The sequence below is a fragment of the Manis pentadactyla genome, chromosome 1 (genome assembly GCF_030020395.1).
Source record: "Manis pentadactyla isolate mManPen7 chromosome 1, mManPen7.hap1, whole genome shotgun sequence".
NCBI classification, from domain to species: Eukaryota; Metazoa; Chordata; class Mammalia; order Pholidota; family Manidae; genus Manis; species Manis pentadactyla.
In genome coordinates, this window is record NC_080019.1 from 193,673,479 (window position 1) to 193,692,431 (window position 18,953).

Consider the following 18,953-nt stretch of genomic DNA (forward strand, 5'->3'; position numbering starts at 1 on the left):
TCTATCTAAAACCACTTGGGCATGTTTGTTTGGGCCTGTTTCTGGGTTCTCTCTTCCAACCCACCAAACTCTGGGTCTATCCCCCCAACCAATACCACACTTGCTAGAGAACAACCACCCAGGCTTGGTCACACAGCCGCAGAGTAAGTCTCAAAATCAGGTGGGGTGGCTCCTCCGCTTCCTCCTTCTTTTCCAAAGTAATTTTAGCCCCTGTCGTTTCTTTACCTTGCCAAATAAAGTTTAGAACAATCTTATCTATATTTACAAAAAATCTTGCAGAGTTTCACATTTGTAATTTTGGTAACATTTCATTTAACAGAATACATTCAAAATATCATTTCACTATCTAATTCTTGTAAAAATAACAATTTTTTCATACTAAGTCTCAGAAATCCAGCATGTACTTTATACTTACGACCTATCTTAATTTGGATCAGCCTCATCAAGTGCTCAGTAGTCAGCCCTGATCTAGATTCAGGGAACTTTTCAAGCAAGAAAGACATTGTACCACTGAGCATACGCTTCTGTGACAGTATTAAAAGCTTTCGGAGAAAGCAAGCCGACAGGAGCTCCCTTCACAAACGTGTGTGAGCAGTCCTGAATGATGCCCTGGGGGGCGGCAGGCAGAGGCGGGTAGAGAGGAACTCTCTGGAACATTACAGGTTTCCGCCCTGGAGTCCTCATGCACACTGGCACCTTGAAGGCCCTGAGAAGTCCTGCAATACTAATCTGCTGAAGTGTGTTTAGCCCAGTGGTTCCTGCACTTACTTGGGCCAAGATCACTTCTGTACATGCTGATTAACGTGCTAGAGAACCATGGTCAGGAGCATGGACCCTGGGTGCGTCAATATCAGGGAAGGGCCTGGTCCTATTGTAAGAGGATGGGCTCCAGGGACCAGGGTGTGAGTCTGGCCCTGGCACTGACTGGATGGGAGAAACCTCAGTTAGTTAATTTCCCTCCATGGGCCTTGGTATCCTCATGTGTACACGAGAGTGTTGGATATCTACTCAGAGCCCCTTTCCAACCTGCACAGGTATGGTTTTGAAATTATAGCTCATCATTACAACCTCATAACATAGTAGCCCTCAAACATTTCCATTATAAGACCTTATCTCCATCACTACTTTGCTATGTATCTACTTTTCAAAAGTAAGCTTTCAACTTATAAAGAAATGGTGTGCTACAGCAATCACTCCCCTTTGCTTATTAGCCAGCAACGTTCAAATCTATGAATTTGGCATTGTCAGCTATGTAAACTGCTGTACCTCCCCTTTCTGCCTAGTCCTCTTTCCCATTACACATGATGCTTGGCTCCAGCCGCATTAAGTGACTTCCTGTGCGTTTTTATTTCTGCACTTTCCCTGTCCATGTTTATGCCCACCTCCTTTCTCCCTGCCACAGGGTGCACACCATGGGGACAGAATTTGAGTCTAGTAGGTACTGCCCAGCAGGCCCAGCTGGGCTCCATAACCATCTGTGGACATTCCATTGCCTGCAGGCTAATTTCCAAGAGCAACTTCATTGAATGCACTGGTCCCAGTCCAGGAACTGCAGGCAACAGCGGGTCCCAAAGGTACTTGCAGTGGCTGAGAGCCCACTCCACACGTCGCAAGACAGGAGGGCAGTGGAATGGAACAGTGGGCTTCCTGCTACCATGGTAGCCACGTCAGGAGATTCCTGACTTCAGGATCCCAGCTCCTCCATGTTTCCAGATGTGGGAAACTGAGCGGGAGGGGCACCTGAGTGGCCAGCATGACCTATGTGACCCAAACCTGTCCTTTGGCCCATCTCAAGCCTCCCTCAGGGCAGGCCTTACAATTTGACAAAGAAGGTCTTTGCTCCCTTCTTTCTCTTTTTCTTATCTAGGATCATTTCTGTTCTATTAACATGAATATATAAGGCACACACCTAAGAAACCCAAGTGCCTCACATCCCATCCTGGTTCCCAGGTTGACCCCTCTCAACTCTTTCATTTTTTCTGTTACATCTACTTCTGCATCTTAATGTAAAAGTAACATGCTTCTCCTGAGAGCCCCTAACTCCTCAACGTTGGGTGTTGTGCTTTTCATCCTCACGGGAGATGAACACTTAGCTTTCTTACACTCTTCTGCTCCTGTCATCCAACAACAGAATTTTGGTTACATCAGTGTACATGATATTATGACTGAAAATATTATGTACTCTTTGCTTAAACAAATATATTATTAATATGCTCCTTTTAACTGTAATTCGTTTTTTTATATTTGCTTTGTTCTTGTATTTTGTTGCTGTTGTGCATGATAGTGTTATTTGTTTTGTGTGTGCATTAGAGCTTGCTGCGTGTTACTTTTGCTGTTTGTGTGGAGGTTTCATTGTGTGCACTTGTGTACATTCTGGTGGTGGTGGAGGCAGTGTTGGGGGGAAGGCACCTGTGGCTACATCTTCCCAAATCCTGCAACAGCATCTCCTTGTGTTCGTTTTTCACAGAGTTAAGCCACTGACACAGTCCACGGCTTCCACTGTGTTCCTGAGCCCACCATTCCCTGTCCAGCACCCTCCATGTCTGACACAGGCTCCGTGCAGGCTCACTGTCACCCGGGCTTCCTTTGGGATGGAGCTCTCATTTCCTGGGTCCCTTTGCCCCCATTTTCTTGGTTTTTCCTTAAATCTGGACAGCATTTATGCTGTAGTGTACTTAGAATGGTACAGAGGAGGTAAATCTTTTTCGGGGACTTGGTGTGTCTGCAACTGTCTTTATACTAGTCTCACATGACAGCTGGAGTACTTAATGGTCCTTCAGCCTCCTGTATTCCACTATCTTTCCAGCAGGCACACCTTAGTATGGGACTCCTCACCCCTGGAGTCTTGTGGCACCTTTGTTTTAGCTCTGGTGATCTCACGTTTCCTGGCCTTCCTTGATGCTGAGTGCTGGCTGGGGCCCTCTCACCTGACACTCACATTCTTCAGCCTGAAGATTTTCTTGTGTTATTTCTTTTGTAATTTCATTCCTCTTCTCTTTCTGAACTTCTTGGTTTCATCAAAGACAACATCTCTATTCCTGATTTTCATGCCTGGTTCCTTAAGAGGGATTTCTGGGCAAAGAAGGGTAAGAAAGGTCTGCACTCAGCCACCTTAACAATGGAAACCTCAGGAGGTAGTGTTGACTTTATCATGCTGATTGGTGCTCTGAGAGTCATGTTTTTACTTAACCAAAAAAACAGTGAGAGTACAGGGGTGAGGCCTGATTCTTACTTAATAATGGGCGCATGTGCCAGGCAAGATGTTTTAAAACTAGGCACCCTGGGAGCTTCGATGGTGAGATTCTCATGCATGCTCAGCACAAGGCTGCATAGAGGAGGAGGTGGTAGAGAACAAGGCCCAGAAAAGTCTGACGTGCTTGGGGAAACGACCCAGAGGGACATGATGGCATTGAGACAATAGGACCACTTAGCAGAATTAAGGCAGCCTGGTCAGAACAAGGATTTTTTTCAACATCTTGACTAATATGGCACTTAAACTGCATTTAGTTTTTGGTCACAACAAAAGGCAAACTTACTATAACAAACTAGCATATATATTTTTTCAACTTATGAAAGACCAAAGGCCTCAAGAGCTACAAACCACATGGAACACTCCTTTCCCAAAGACAAACTCTGCCAAGCAGATACCATCTTCTCTCCACCCTCACCCGAGAGCCAGGAGGCAGGGGGCAAGTCCTGCCACATTATCCCATGGAGGCTCCTCCCACATGATTTAAGGACACTTGACTTATAATGAGTCACCTCCAGTCTCATCAAGAGCAGGAGGCCATTTCATAAGGGTTTCCTGAAGATACTCAAACCATATCAATGCTCACAGCTGTGAGCTGAAGATGCAGACCGGGCTGAATGCTGAAAATCAGCCAAGAGGAGCCGGTAACATGCAGCCCGGCTCAGGTAAGGAAGGCGTCCTCTCTGGGAAATCTGAGCTCCCGTCTTAATGCCAGTGTGCAGAAATAGGACACCACAGGCCCGGGAGACTCGAGGTGCTTCTTCAGATTGTATTAGGATCAGAGGTCTCAAAATGTCCCACGTGACTCTAAACCACCCCCAAGGGAGACCACAGGTCCCTCTCCACCCAAATCATCCACGATGGACTTCCCAGCCTCTATGCCCCTTTCCTTTTATTTTCCCTTCCAAAAACTTTCTTCCTCCATCTTTCAAACTCCTACCTAATCTTTAAGACTCCATCCAAATGGCCCCTCCTCTCCTCTTGGCCACACCATCAGGCACACACAGGCACACTACACCCACTTGCCCTGGGAGGCCCAATGACACCTGCACCTTCCCGATTACACACCTCTCTCTGTGGTGGCAAGTTATACCCTTGCACTGTTTATACCTGCATCACACAGAACTTACTCCTTAGAACAAACAACAATGTTTTTCTCTAAAGCCCCACTTCTGTTCCTTTTATTGGAAAAGGTCCTACCCTCCAGGTCTCCCTTGATCGGAAGGCTCACAGCCACGGCTCCACCAAAGCGCTCCTACAGCCAGGCCACCTTCTGTCTGGTCTCCTGGCCCTCCACCCAATGGCCGTGGCTCAGCTCTGGCAGGCAGGCATCCCTCCTGCCCTCTCTCCTTCCATGGCCTCAAGGTCGTCCTTCCAGCTCACTGGGAGCTCCTTCTAAGCCCCTTCCCTTCCACCTCCTGTCCAAAGCCGCCGCCACCGGGTGACAGAGGCTAGCTCCCTGACCTGCTCTCTTTCCAGACCCAGCACTGACTTGTACACCCTCTCCAAGCCCCACTGCCAGCCCAGCCAGCGGTCCTCCCCGGCTCCTGGGCCCACATGATGGCCTGGTTGCAGGCATCCTTGTTAATAACCCTGCTAACCCTGGCTAACACATCCTCCTTGCTACTATTCCCTGCCCTTCAGCTGACAGCTTCAACTGCTCATTCCAGTTTAAACAGCTGCAATGGACGTAATTTGCAGCATATTATAAATATTGACTTCTTAAAATAAAACTGTTATGTCACTCTCCTAAACACGTCTATCGGAGTCAGCACTACAGTGGGATATCCGCTTCCCATCTACTCACAGAGCACACAAATGGCTCTTCTCTGTCAGGAAGCTCACAGCGATCCTTTCTCTGACCTCCTATTTCCATCATGACATATATTAAACCCAATGTCACACATTTGTGCTTGAAATGACTCCATTGATCACTTTACTAATATGCATATAAGTCAAATTAGTCTTTATTTTCTATCACCCTAAATTTGTGCTAATTTCACCTGGACTTAGTTCCCTTCAACAATTGGAACCCCACTGATCAAAACAGCAATACAGGACATATTTTGATAAGCAGTCGTCTACCACAGAAGCTGTATTTAACGAGGCCGATGGGACTTTTTCCCCAATCAGTTCACATATCACGAACAAACATTCAGTTCTGCTCCATTCTTCATTTCCATAAACGTGCATGCAGGAAACCCCTTTCCGCAGACAAGCAAATGGCAGTGGGGGGGCTCTGCCACCACATCCTTCACAGCCCGTCAGTGACCCACCATAAATGTCCCCAGGTCGCCCCCTTCCAGTATTACGAGGCTTTCCATCTGCCGAAAGCCCGAGGACCCCAACCACAGTGCAGTACTCCCTGGACACCCACACATCTGTGGGGACCCTGAAGTTGCACACCCCGGGCCATGGCCCACATCAAGACTGGGGCTGGGGGTCACCAACCCCAGGATGACGACACGACTCCTTCCTTAGGATCAGAGTATGAAGGGAAAGTGGGAACCCACACCCTGGGCCCCAGTCCAGGGTCTGTCCTACCCTCAAGGGGCAGTTTGAAGATGCCAGTAGTCCTCAGGGCTCGATTCCCCTGACCCACCCTGGCCCCCAGCACCTGTCGTACACACCCCAGTAACTAGCTCCTCCCACCACCCACCACTGATCAAAACAGCAATACAGGACACATTTTGATAAGCAGTCGTCACTACAGAAGCTGTGTTTAACAAGGCCGATGGGACTTTTAAAAATAAAACTGTTATGTCACTCTCCTAAACACACCCTTCCCAACAGACACCCACCCAGAGGGCCCCACATGTCACCTGCCCATCTCTAAGAAGACACAGAGCCTGCCCCACCCCTACCCAAAGTCCCCAGTAGTGTCCGCCTGGCACTCAGGATGAACACTGGATGGTGGACAGCCTGCACTGCCCTCCTGGGCTTTCTTCCCTCAGCCATACTGGCCTTTCTCATCCTTGGCCTGCAAAGCTTGTCCACACCCCAGGGCTTCTGCATTTGCCATTCGTCTGCCTGGGACACACTCCCCACGATATCTCCAAGAGCCTCACTGCACCAGTCTCTGTCCCAAGGTGCCCTGCTCACTGACGTCTCCCATCCCAATAGCCGAGCATGCCGAGCCCACCCAGCACGCAGCCACACTTCAGTCCTTGCTTCCTTCCTTCTCCCCCATGCTCTGTCTACTGCCTACCTTACAGAGATTTGTTTTTGTCTACACCTCCCTCCCTCCAGAACATTAGGACCTCCAGGCAGGGCCTTGTCTCTTGTTCTCTGCAGTGCCCAGCACAGGACAGGCACCCACTGAATAAATATTTGTGAGCGAATGGCCAAAGGAATGAATACGGGCACTCATGAACCACCTGAGGCGAACTGGACAGGTCACACCTCACCAGTGTGAAGAGGAGGATGTGAAAGCATGAGTCACTGCTGACAATTCTAACCTCTGAAATCACGTGTGTCACCAACAGCTGCCTGAAATCTACAAGATGGAAGAAGTGTTCTTTTCCCCGCCTTCTACACAGATAACATCCAAAGCATGATGTGAGGCATATCCTAACCAAGCTGAGTTCTTTCTTCTTTCCAACATAATTAATCTGAAAAAAGCTATTAGCCTTGCAGTCAGGGTTGATTTTGTAATGTATTTATGTATTTGTCTTCTAGAAAAAATTGTCCCTTCTGCCTCTCAAATGGACCAGTATAGCCTTCATTGGCAACTCTTCTGGGAAAGCATGAATTGAAGAGACCAGCAGGGAAAAACTCTACGAAAGAGAAATATTACTGTTTTCCCCGTTCAAAATCCAAACTATAGCTGTCCTATTTCTCAACCATTCACAACGAGGCAATGATGTCAAGGAGATCCAGAAAAGCCGAGGGAGCAGTGAAAATGTGGAGAATGTGACAATGTCCAGGTTTGAACTGAATACCCTGGTGTGCAGACACTGGGGAGGCACCTCAGTTGTAAAAAGTGTCCGTGTGGTTGTGCTCTCTCAGAGAGTTCTCAATGTTCTTTGAGGATGTATCACAAAACCAGTTGCTCCTTTACTTTCCATCCTTAAAAATACCTTCAGGAATCAAACTGGGTTCTCCAAATTTATCTGGTGATCTGGATTTTATGGAAGTGGCTTAAGCAAAGGTGGTTTTTGTGAGCTGGCAGCTTTAAATGCACCGAGGTCCACATGTCTCTGATCACACACCTGTTTCTACCATTTTAACCTACCCTAGGGTGGAGGTGGGGGCAATTTCTGAGCATCTGTGGAAAAACCTCAACCACTGTAGTAAGAGCTTAACAAACACTTAACTATAACTATCAGGTAGGTCGATGTTTCTTTCCCTAATCAGTTTTCACTTCTGTCTTCTCAAAGCTGACCCTCGCCGGAACACCTATACCTCTCACCAGAGGCCACATGGCCAGGGCCTGCACCTGTCGGCGCCGAGCTCACCTGCTCGCCGGCGCGCCCCTTCCCAACAGACACCCACCCATAAGGCCCACATGTCACCTGCCCACGGATTACACCACCTTCCCTCTGCCATCCACGGGTTTACAGACACGGCGTGCGCAGTGCTCTTGAGGACCTGGAGGGCCCATCTCTCGGCCTCGGGGCCCGCTTCCCTAACCGCGGGGGCAGGGGTCCAGGGGTCCCCGTGCGACCCCGGGACCGTGCCCAGCACGGGAGTGACATCACGAGGGGCCGTCGGCGACGAGGGCGCCCGGGGGCGGGACCGCGGGCCGAGGCCGGAGCAGAGGAGCCCCCCGCCCGCGCCCACGGGCGAGCGAGGCCCGCGCGGGCGGCGGGCAGGGCGGCGGGCCCGGAGCGCCAGGCGCGGGGCCGGCGGGCGCGAGCGGCGCAGGGCGATCCCGGAGCGGCTCCGGGAAATCCAGCCGGGTTTTGACTCTGATCGCCCACGGCGCCCGCAGCCGGCGAATGTAACAAAGAACAGTCGGCATGGCGGCTGGACCGGGGCGGGCGGCGGGCGGCGGGGCCAGGCCCGGCGGGGGCGGGGGCCGCGCGGGGCCAGTCGGCCTGGGCGGCGCGCGGGGTGGGCGGCGGGCTCGGGGCCCGGGGCTTTACCTGCCTTTGGAATGTGCAGAGCGGGATCGGATCCGGACTCCGGGTTGCGATCCGCTCCGGAAACTGCGCAGCACCGGAAGCGGGGGGGACGGCGGCGGGACATTGTGGGAGTTGTAGTCCGCTGGCCGCAGGGCGCGGAAGAGGCGCGGGGTGGCGGGGACGCGGCACGGACCGTGGCGGCGGGAGAGGGGGAGCGGGCGGCGTGGACTGGGAGCGGGAGGTGTGGGCAGGGAGTGGACGGCGGGGACCAGGAGCCGGAGGCGTAGACCGAGGAGTGGGAGAGCGGGCGGTGTGGACTGGGAACCGGAGGTGTGGACAGGGAGTGGACGGCAGGGACCAGGAGCCAGAGGCGTAGACCGAGGAGTGGGAGAGCAGGCGGTGTGGACGGGGCTCGGGAGGCGTGGAGTGAGGAGTGGGGGAGCCGGCGGCGTGGACGCGGGCGCGGACCCGCATCCACAGGGAGACTCGGCAGCTCCAGCTGTCCTTCCCCGGTGGCGGCCGGCCCGCGACCCCGGCAGCCACGGAGCGTTGGTCCCCACCGCCCCTTTACTACCCGTCCGACAGCTGCGTGGAGTTTTCACGGGGGGTGGGGGGAGGGCGGCGAATTGGGTCTGGGCGCTGCCCCCCGTGCAGTGGGTGTGTGGCTGGGGCCTCTCTCCTGGGGAGCCCCGACCGGCGCCGGAGCAGGCAGCCGGAGGGAGGTGCGGCGTCCCAACCTAGGCGCCCTGGGCCCCTGAAGTCCACGGTGGGACCACTGCGACACCGCTCCGCGGAAAGTTCCGGAAAAATGACGTCCTGGTCAGGACAGCATCGAATCAGGCCACCTGTGGCCCTATTGCTGCTGCTCCCTACCTCCCAGGCGCTGGAGGCTTACCTGGACTTTTGGCCCCTCCATCAAATGTACCTACGGCCCCAAAATATTAAGACCAGAAGGGGCTAGAAGGGCTTCCAGTCTCGACCTGGCCTCGAATTGGGAGACAGCGAGCTGGCCTGCTGACCGCTGCCTGGCAGAGACCGTTAGCAAAGTTCAGGAGGGGTGGTGAACTGGTAAAGAAATGATTTTAAATTGATACCAGAAAAAATTTGTTTCCTTCACACATATAAGGCGATTAGGAATCAATAAGAAAAAGAAATAACCCAATAGAAAAATGAACAAAGCCAACAGCCAGCTCACAGAGAAGCAAGTACAATGGCTCAAGCATTGGAGAAGCTGTTTGACTATAATAAAAGAAAAGGCAAAACCGTGTGAGAATTTTTATTACATTAGGAAGGATTTTTTTTTTAAGTTTAATAGGATTATTTTGAAGAGACTAGACAAGCTATCTCATGCCTTCCCAGTTGGAGAATAAATTGGTGTAGCCTCCATCTGGGCCTTTTGTTAATACCCATGGCAATTCTAATTGCTCATAGCCCTTGGCCCAGCAAGGCCCACCTTCAGGAATTTGTCCTACAGGCTGATTCACCTGTGGGTAGGTCCCTAAGGCTAGGCATAGGTAAGTAGCGATGGCAGGGGCACGTCCATGGTGTGGAAGGCTGAGCCGCCTGAGAGGGCACTACCAACTGTGTGTGCTGCGCCTCAGTCCCCACCCTCCCTCCTTAGCAACTGCATTGGCAGACAGCAGCACTTGCAGACCTGCCTGATCATCTCGCCTGTGCCCTCTCCCCAATCCCCACAAGGTGAGACTGACCACTACAGCTAATCTCACCCCCTCACAGCCCCCCCATCTACTGACATTGCTCAACTCTCACGCCTAGAAGGCTGCCTCTCTGGACCTCTGCATGCTGTTGGTACTGACACATGGACAAAGCAAGTTGATTACAGAAACAACGGTTCACAGCAATAGCGACACCTATAAAAATGGAAGACTTAATCCCATCTAAAGTCACGCCTCTTATCAGTCTATACAGGCAAGGCTGGAGTTCATATTCCTAAGTATTCAGTATAATTCTTTTTAAGAAGGCTGGAAATAATTCCTTTAAAGGCAGATCTACATTCAAAATTCTAAAGTCCAAAAAGCTTTGTTGCTGAGCACATCAGATTTTCATTGTTAACAGCTAAGGCAATGCACAAGCTTTGCCTGACCCCTGAGCAGACAAAAAACCACCTGTAAAGAATGTTATTGGACAATTGGGAAAATTTGAATGTGGACTGACACAGGATAACAGTTGCACCAGCATTAATTTCCCAAGCATAACAACTGCATTGTGTGATGTGAAGACAGTCATTGTTCCTAGGAAATGCATTCTGAAAAATAGGGTAAAACATGATATCTCTTAGCAATTGATTGATCAATCAATAGACGATTGATTATAAACACATCAAAATAGAGGGTTTTCCTAATAACACTATATTCTTCCCCAGCAGAGATTCACTGTGGCATTAAGATGTAATCACTCTCCTGTGTGGCCCGATGCTCTCAGCCCCAACACTGGACTGCCTTAGACATGTACTTTCCAACTGACATGTCTCATCAGCTCTGGTTTTTTGTTAATTGAACTATGAAACTCTTTTAGCACTTGACATTTGGACATACATACTCTACGCTGCCTTTAGCTTTTGTTTTCAATCTAGCTAATTTTTCCTGTCCAGATAGAGAAGTCTAATCAGCAAATAATTTAATTTCTACTATATACAAAGCATTGCATCTTACTTTGTATTATTCTCGCCCATAACAGGGAGCAATAAAGTTCAGGAGAAACAATATAAGGCCTTAAGTTCTTGGTCTCCATGTGACATGAGGTAGTAAGAGATCATGGCTATGAACAGGGATTCTCCAAGGCAGACAGCCAGGGCTCAAATTCTGTGGCTCCACCATTGACCTGCTGTGTGATCTTGGGCTGTTACTTAACCTCTCTGTGCCTCAGTTTCCTAATCTGTAAAGCTGAAATAGGCCCTAACTCGTGGAGCTAGCTGTTCCAAGAGTATAGGAGTCACTACACATAAAATCCTGAACGAAACCTGGTACACAGCAAGTGCTCAGTTTATCAGCTATTATCGCCGTGATCCAAGTGATCAGCTTTCGTGTAAAAGACCCAGGAGCCCAGGGCACACAAGCACCCAGCTTTATGAGTATGGAGACCAATATAACCAACAGCTCTGCATGCCTGGCACCTGTAGGTCACAACCTGGCCATCTGCACTGTGGAGGTCATGGTGGAGTTGGGGCCAACTGTGACAGGGGGTCAGCTGGTGCTTCTAGGCCACTGAAGGGTTCTGGTCTGGGACTTTCTCTCCAGTGAGAGCACTTTGCTAGGCCATCCATCCTGCTGTCCAGACCTCTGATGAGCAATTTTTTTTGTTTTAGAAACTATTTCTTGACATAGACACACAGCACCCGGTATTTGTAGGGCAACCGAGGTAAAAAAAACAGCATGTGTTTTTGTCCTTGCATTCCCTCCATCAGGCTCCGTCTTGCCCCCGGGCTCGGACGAGTAGGGTAGGATGGGCACATCCCAAATGTGCTCCCAGGAGGCTGTCAATTGACACTGGCTGTCACTCACTAGGTGGGCACCCTCCTAAACCCAGGTGTGTGGGCACTGGGGAGCAAGGACAGGAGAGAATGATATGGGGCCAGATGATACAGATGCCACGGAGTGCCATGGTCATTCTTGGTGGCCAAAGCCACTTCGTGGAGAAGGCTGGCTTGCATTTGGTTATTAGCATAGAGAGCAGTGTGTGCTGGGGATGAGGGGGGCACACTCCAGAATGTCTGTGGGGGTGACTGACGTGGACTGATTTGGACAGTTTAGAAAGAACTGGCAAGAACACAGAGCGTGGCCAGAGGTGACCAGCAGGAGTCAGGCTAGGAAAGTCTGGCCCCCCAATAAGTCCATGTCATCAGTTCCTGGAGGGACAGCACAAAGTGGGCTTCAGTCCCAGGCCCTGGGACCTCAATCCCAAAGATGTGGGGCCACCAAGACTCAACCATGTTCAGACTGAGAGTCCAGAGTTGGAGCTCCTCTAATGGTGGACCTTGGCACAGGTAGCTTACTCCCCTAACAGGCAAAGCTGTGGGTCAGTCTGGACCCCCAAGAGGCCACTGCACGTGGGAAAGGGTTGCCTGTATCACGGTGGGGGCAGAACCACTGGGAGGTGGCCCAGGGGCTTCCTGGTGCACTGCTCTCCAGGTGCTCCCAGGCCTGGGACAGCGGGACATGAAACCAAAGGAAACACACTGGTGACCAGGAAGGAGTCAAGGTGCCCACAAGGCCTGTGCAGACACATCCGGGCCCCACTGCAGACCCCCTGGCCTGTCCCACCCGGTAACTGCCAGCATCTGCTCCTCCCGCCTCAAGCCAGGAGCCGGCTCTGCAGCCGCCCACAGGCCACACGGGGCCAGGCGTTAACCAAGAGTCAACAGGGGACAGCACTCCTCAGAAGGTCCCTGGGGCTCACACAGGGTCACTCAGTTACCCCGTTCATTGCTGAGGGACCTAGGCCAAGTGGACACTGACTGGTAGCACACACAATTCACCAGGACCCAGAAGTTCAGTGAAAACATTGACTTTGTAGTAAATGCTTTGAGGCCTTAAACAGGAAGCTAAGTGACATAAAAACCATGTAAGGAGGATGTTAGGAGGAAGGTCCTTTGCCAAGAACTAAGCAAGGAAGCAGAAGAAATGAGTGAAGGGTCTGCCTCCTCTTTCCCTCCAGCTGGCCGTCCATGACGGCAGCAGGCAGGGACCCCCGGGGCACCTGACCAGCGGGAGGCCGTGACACGTGACCATCCCAGAAGACACGGCATTTCTGGGACAGCAGAGGATTCAGCAAAAACCACTCGGCATGTAGTGTTCCATGTGCAGGTTTATTTCTTCCCAGACCTCTGATGTTCCAGCCACATCTAACCAACCCAGCTGCCCACTCCAGTGCAGGGCTGCACCTGATTTTAAAGTGCTTTCCAAGAATACAATCACCGTCATATAAATTCAGCACTAAACTTGATCATCAAGCCAAACCTTTCCACATACCAGAAAAAAACTTTAATTTTCTTTTTTTAAAATGTACCTTTGGTGTGACATAGGGCAAAAAACTACAAGCCTAAATTATAAATGGCACATTACTGACCAGCTGGAAGCTGGGCAAACTGGACCGGTTACTGTATACCACATGCCACCTCCTACGCAGAACAGGAATGCTAAAGAAAAGGAGCCAGAGGGAACCTGAGTTTTGCTTCACAGGATTTAGCAGAGCCATTGTCCCCGAGCCGCAAGCTTTGGTGATCACACCGTGGCAGTTCTGAGGCAGTGAGAGAGGGCAGGGCATCAGGGCTATGTCACTGCCAAGACCCGTTTTCCATCTGGCAGAGAGAAATATTCTGACATCCAATGTCCACCAACTTGTGCTCTGAGGTTTCAAGACCAAGAGCCGTGAGATTATTACCCAGAAAACACCCGAATTTGGTGGCAGCAATGTTAAACTGACCTTCCCCTTTCTGTTCAAGAAAATTTGCACTCTCCTTTGTAGACGTGGCCAGTAATACCAATCAAAAATCTAGACAAGCACCTCATTTGTGATTGGTGGCAGCAACTGGCCAGGGAGCTATCAGGAGGAATCAAGGGCTGGTTGTGAACTTAAACTTGAGAGCTGACTTAATAAAGTGCTCAGTCTGACCTTCTTGCTCACAGCAGGTCTTCAGCTGGAGCAATGAGACGGCTACTTGTTATTGCTACATTAAAGCACACCCCCACCTAAAGCTCCACGCACCCCTCCCTGAGGAGCACAGGTTTACCCTGAAAGCACAGGGCAGTGTTGCCAGCTCATTAATACCAACGTGAGCACCTGGTTCCAGATAGACGCACAGTAATCATAGTGTCCGTGAGGAATTGCTTTTTAAAATACCACTTTGCAAAAATAGCATCATGACAAAAACCAAAACCACAATTAAAGTCCTCAAGCTCCTAACACATATGGCAAAGATAAGGGAATAAGGTGATTTACCAATTAGTGTGTTTAGCATTTGGTGTATCATCTGAATTGATGTTTGACCTTAATGGTATTTACTTTAACATAAATACTGCACACCATTTAAAGCCAAGCTGGGATCAATAGCTTAGCAGCATTCACAGTAACAGTACAGCCCTTTCCTCGGTTTTGTCCCAAGGCTCCCCACCCTTTTCATTTTCTCTAGACTCCCTGCTACTCGGCGTCGTCCTCTTGTAACTTCAGAAAAGGCCCTAAGATGGAGACAATGTGCCTGCCTGTTGAGAATGGGCTCCAGGATCTTAAGCAAATGTACAGAGGTCTCAGGTAGCAACAGACACAGAGAAATACGCATCTCTACCTCTCCTGCGAGATGCACCTGCTTCCCACACACAGATGAGGTGCGCCCCTCTACATTCCCAGGACCCTCAAGAGGTTTCAAGTCACAAGGAAAGGCAGAGCCCTTGAGACAAGTGCTCAACAATGAACAGAATGCTCATGGACAGAGTCAATCTGGGAATGCAAAAGGCTAAAGCTTTTTTTTTGAGAGTAAGAAAACTTCTAAAATTCAGATACCTTCACACTTGAATAAACTCGAGTCCATCTGAATTTCCAAGTCAAACAAAAAACTACTGAAAACTTCCAATCAGTGTCTGAATTTCTGACACGTAATCCCCGTAGAATTCATTTTTGAATGTCACAGGGTCTGCCTGCCACATGAGAAGTACAACAATCCTTCAAGACAAACAAAACACGGAAGTGACCACCGTTCCAAAAAGACTAGTAGTAACCACTAACTAACCTGTGAGGACTAACTTGTATTGGTACATTCTGGAATGCCGGGTGCTACTTTACAATGATGAAAATGGGAATATAGGCTTTAAAAACAAGTTATGGTGAAAAAATCATTTTACTGTCACTTGATAATTCCTGGTAGACTAAGCAGTTTTAATGTGCACTTAAAAGTGAAATATTTAATGTGGTTTCTAATCTCTCCCTTCAGAAAGAGGAGAGGGAGAAAAACTCTAAATTTTGTTTTTATAAAGGTTTCTGTTTATCAGTGGCTCTATTTCCACTGAAATATCTGTTTTAAGTATTAACAAAAGCGCCTGTAGGAAGAAGCTCACCCAATATCACATCCTTAACAAAAGTCAAGTTTTCATAATAGCCTTTTAAATAAAACAGTCAAAAACCTTGATCCTGATGACCGTTGTCCTTTAAGAAGCACAACTCCTACCAGTGGCAAATTCAGAAAGAGTGAGCCAAGGAGACTGTAAATGTATCCAAGCAGAAAGGCATATGGTGGGGAATGCAGCCTCAAAGACACATGGGGATATTAAAGTTACATGTCAAGTTTATCATTTTTTCCACTGGAAATCAAAACCAGGACACCCCAAAATGTGTCAAGCACTGTTCACAGTAGAATCCTGAAGAGCTTGTAAAAGCAATCTGACACAAGTTTGGCCCATTTGTTTTTAAATTTTCATCCCTAAGACTCACACCTGAGATGTAAAATAATTTGCTCTTTTTCCCTAAAGTACTTGGTTTTAGCTATTGGCAATATTTGGCAAACCAACCTTGGATGAAAAGAAAAACCATGTGTATATGGTTACCATGTTCTACGAGCTGTCACTCACTGCTCCTAACTTCACTCCAGACTATGCACCCTTGCTTAGCAAGCCTGCTAGCCAGGAAAAAACAAATCCGTGTGTTGACTGATCCACTGGTATTAGAGCTTTTGACACTATAGAGAAAAATGTAAAAAATACATTAAGAATTTATACATCTCCCACTTGCAAACAGACTCAAAGTAAACTCAGAAAAGTGTTCAGCATAATGTGCATAGGATATACTTAGTATTTGCGTAACTTTTCAAGTTATATGGCTAACACCAAAGGCCAATGTCTTCCTACATTTGTTAGAGTGTTTCCTGTCCTTATCACAGTTTCTCTATTTACCAAAAATCCATCCTGAGTTCCAACTCTGTATTCGGAGCCAGTTAACTTTTTGATTCTGAGCAGAAAATGAGGAGAGGTGACCCATCCATTCCATTCACAGTGACAACACAAAGGGATGCCTCCTCTTTGTGACATGGTCCAGGTGAGGACCCAAAATAACACCTGTTGGAGCATGGAGTGGGTAAGATTGAGTCCTCCAAACCTGCCCCATCCACAGTCCATTATCATATGTTTAGCTCATACTGTACATCTCCTAACATTGAACCTCAACTCTTAGATTTGAGCACTGCCCACATGGCAGAGCTGACAGGTCGCCTTCGGCCTTTGGTGGCAAACGGCTTTGGCAGTTCTCTCCGGGGTGTCCTTCTAGCTGAAGACTCGCAGAATTTTCCTCCCCTTTAGAAGCTGAAATTGTTGGGTAACACCCAGATGAACAAGGCAGCTGTCTGGCAGCTGTCTGGCAGCTTGCTGGCACTCTGCCATGCCGGGATGGGCAGTAGGCATGTTCCCACCTATGGAGCCAAGGTGGATGGCCACTGGCCCTGGGCTAGGCAGAGGGGCCCACAGGGGCGCCGTTCACGGTGCTTTTGCCTCTGTGCCTGGAGAGCAGCTTCCGGTTCAGGATCTTGGTGAACGTCGCCCCCTTCCTCCGGGCCTCATCCGGCTGCTGTAGGAACACGAGGTCATTGTGGGACTGGCTCATGCCTGGGTCCTTCTGTTGATACCGTCGGCGGAAAAACAGCTTTGCGCCTTTCCTTAAAATCCCTCCTGGAAGAGCAAAGCACAGGGGACTGGTCAGGTGGGCTGCAGAGCAGATGCCAGAATGACTAGTCTAAAGGGAAAGAGCAAAGTTGGAATGACTGTCCTCAAAAATGATTAATACCCCCGGGTCCTGTCACTGTATGAGAAAAACAGCTGGAATCTGGCCCGTGCAAAACACTGCATTTTCAAGATGAAGTGCTCAGGAAAGCAGAAGCCATGAGCTGGGCAGGCATTCGGCACAATTCCCAGGCAGGCATTTACATCACGGACTTTCTGGTCAAACCAGAGGGCAGCAGGCGGTCCTTACCCTGGGCCCTCCCCCACCCCCCTTCCTTAGGGAAGGCGTGAATGGCAAAGTGGTGCCCCGTGCCCCAGAAAGAAAGGCCATGCTGTGAAAACCAAATTAAGGACTCTTGAGAACAGTCATGTTCACTTCCTTAGGAAACTTAAATGTTGTTTATTCTTTGGGGGAGTAAGATTTTTTTGTAACCCCAGGTCCTATGTATGCAGATCAGGCTAAGTCATTTGATATGTCTGTTTCTTGGTCATTTTCATCTACAAATCCTCAGTTTTGTATGGCTTGGCCTATTTGTGTAGGAGGTCAGGTAGTGGAATGCAGAAGAGAAAAAAGTTAGCAACAGTGACAGTAATTTCAACAGCAATAATTCCTTAATGATCAAATGCCAACTCTGTAGCACAGGGCAGGAATCCATCAGGCAGCCCATGCTTTCACAAATTAGTTTAACATCCCATTAACCAAGACCCAGAAGGTCAGGCAGCCTTTCCAGCAAGCCTGTGAAACTCATTACCATTTGCATGTAGGTGGTACTACCAACTGAGAGAAGACAGGCTTGCCCATCAGGAGGAGGAGCTTTACAGCTAATTTGGCACCTCTTTGATCAGACAGATACAGCGGGCACTTCAGTAGCCCTGACATTTGCAAATAACCGTCCATGTTTATTCAAAGGGGAAAACAGAGAGACCCTGTGGGTCCTTTTCTGGGAACCGGCTGCCAACCCAGTCCTGTCTATGACCCTTTGACAGGCTAACCACTGAACAGGCCACAGCTGCCCTGGCACGGAGGGCGACCTGCTACACCCTATCTGCTCTGCCCAGGCTGAGCTGCAGGATGGAGACCCTGAGTGCTCCAAGGTGTGGGCTGAATTTAATTTGGTCAAAGCTAGTGAAAAGACTTTTTTTCTTTGGATACAACCAAATATCCTATTTTAGGGGGAATCACTGGGACACTTTTTACAATTATCCGAAGCTGGGAGGCCACGCACAGGAGTTGAAGGACATGTGGGAGGGAATGAAGCAGGACAGTGCATATAAATCTGTCGGCAGACTTGATGTGCTCCTGGGTGGGCTGCAAAATTCTGTTCCCTGGAGCCATTCAGATCCTGGAAGCTGCCGTGCATCACGAAGACCAGCAGACAGGGTGTTACAACACACATCACTACGGCCAAGCAGACCAGACTTTGGTGCCTGCTGGTTAGTTACCTGGCCTGTCAAGTGCCTGGGCAGTGAGCAGGGCCCCCAGCCTGACTAGGCTGCCTCAGGGAGGGGTACCTGCTTTAGGTGAAGCTGGGTGTCCCCAAAGGGCGTGTAGATGAGGGCTCACACATGGGTCAGATGGGAAGGACAGCGCAAGGGGTCCGCTTGGTTAACCTGGACCACTCTGCTGCCACGCGCCCACCCCATCTCCCAGGCGGAAGCCTGGGGAAGGCAGCAGGCCAGTCCAGCCCACAGGTGAGCTAGAGACCTAGAGCCTCGGATGCCCAGCAGTAAGGTTCTCTCCTGGAAGACTCCATCTCCAAAGCCCACTCCATGGCTGGCCCAGCACTGGAATCCGGCCTGGGGGCTGGAGCCTGGGCTGAGGTATGAGCAAGGGCAGTGTTATGTTGGATCCTGTCCCTCCAAAATGCCCATGTTGGGGGTCCTCACCCCCAGAACCTCAGAATGTGACCTTAGAGACAG

At 49.7% G+C, this 18,953-nt stretch overlaps 2 protein-coding genes across 5 annotated transcripts in view; both read right to left on the reverse strand.

Moving 5' to 3' along the window:
* The window catches only part of PRDM15 (PR/SET domain 15), an 80,047-nt gene extending 71,633 nt beyond the window's left edge, over positions 1 to 8,414 (reverse strand). The window contains exon 1 of one of the 4 annotated variants that reach the window (XM_036876885.2): positions 8,338 to 8,414. The gene's annotated coding sequence lies outside the window, so the exon portion shown is untranslated. Of the gene's footprint in view, positions 1 to 7,764; positions 8,233 to 8,337 lie in introns of those variants that run through there. The other 3 variants (XM_057504841.1, XM_036876884.2, XM_036876887.2) reach the window with 3 other exon arrangements.
* A 4,708-nt stretch (positions 8,415 to 13,122) lies between these two features.
* The window catches only part of C2CD2 (C2 calcium dependent domain containing 2), a 50,204-nt gene continuing 44,373 nt past the window's right edge, over positions 13,123 to 18,953 (reverse strand). The window contains exon 14 of the mRNA XM_036876862.2: positions 13,123 to 16,982. Within this exon, the coding sequence (XP_036732757.2) occupies positions 16,762 to 16,982 (221 nt within the window). The 3' untranslated portion in view covers positions 13,123 to 16,761. The remainder of the gene's footprint in view (positions 16,983 to 18,953) is intronic.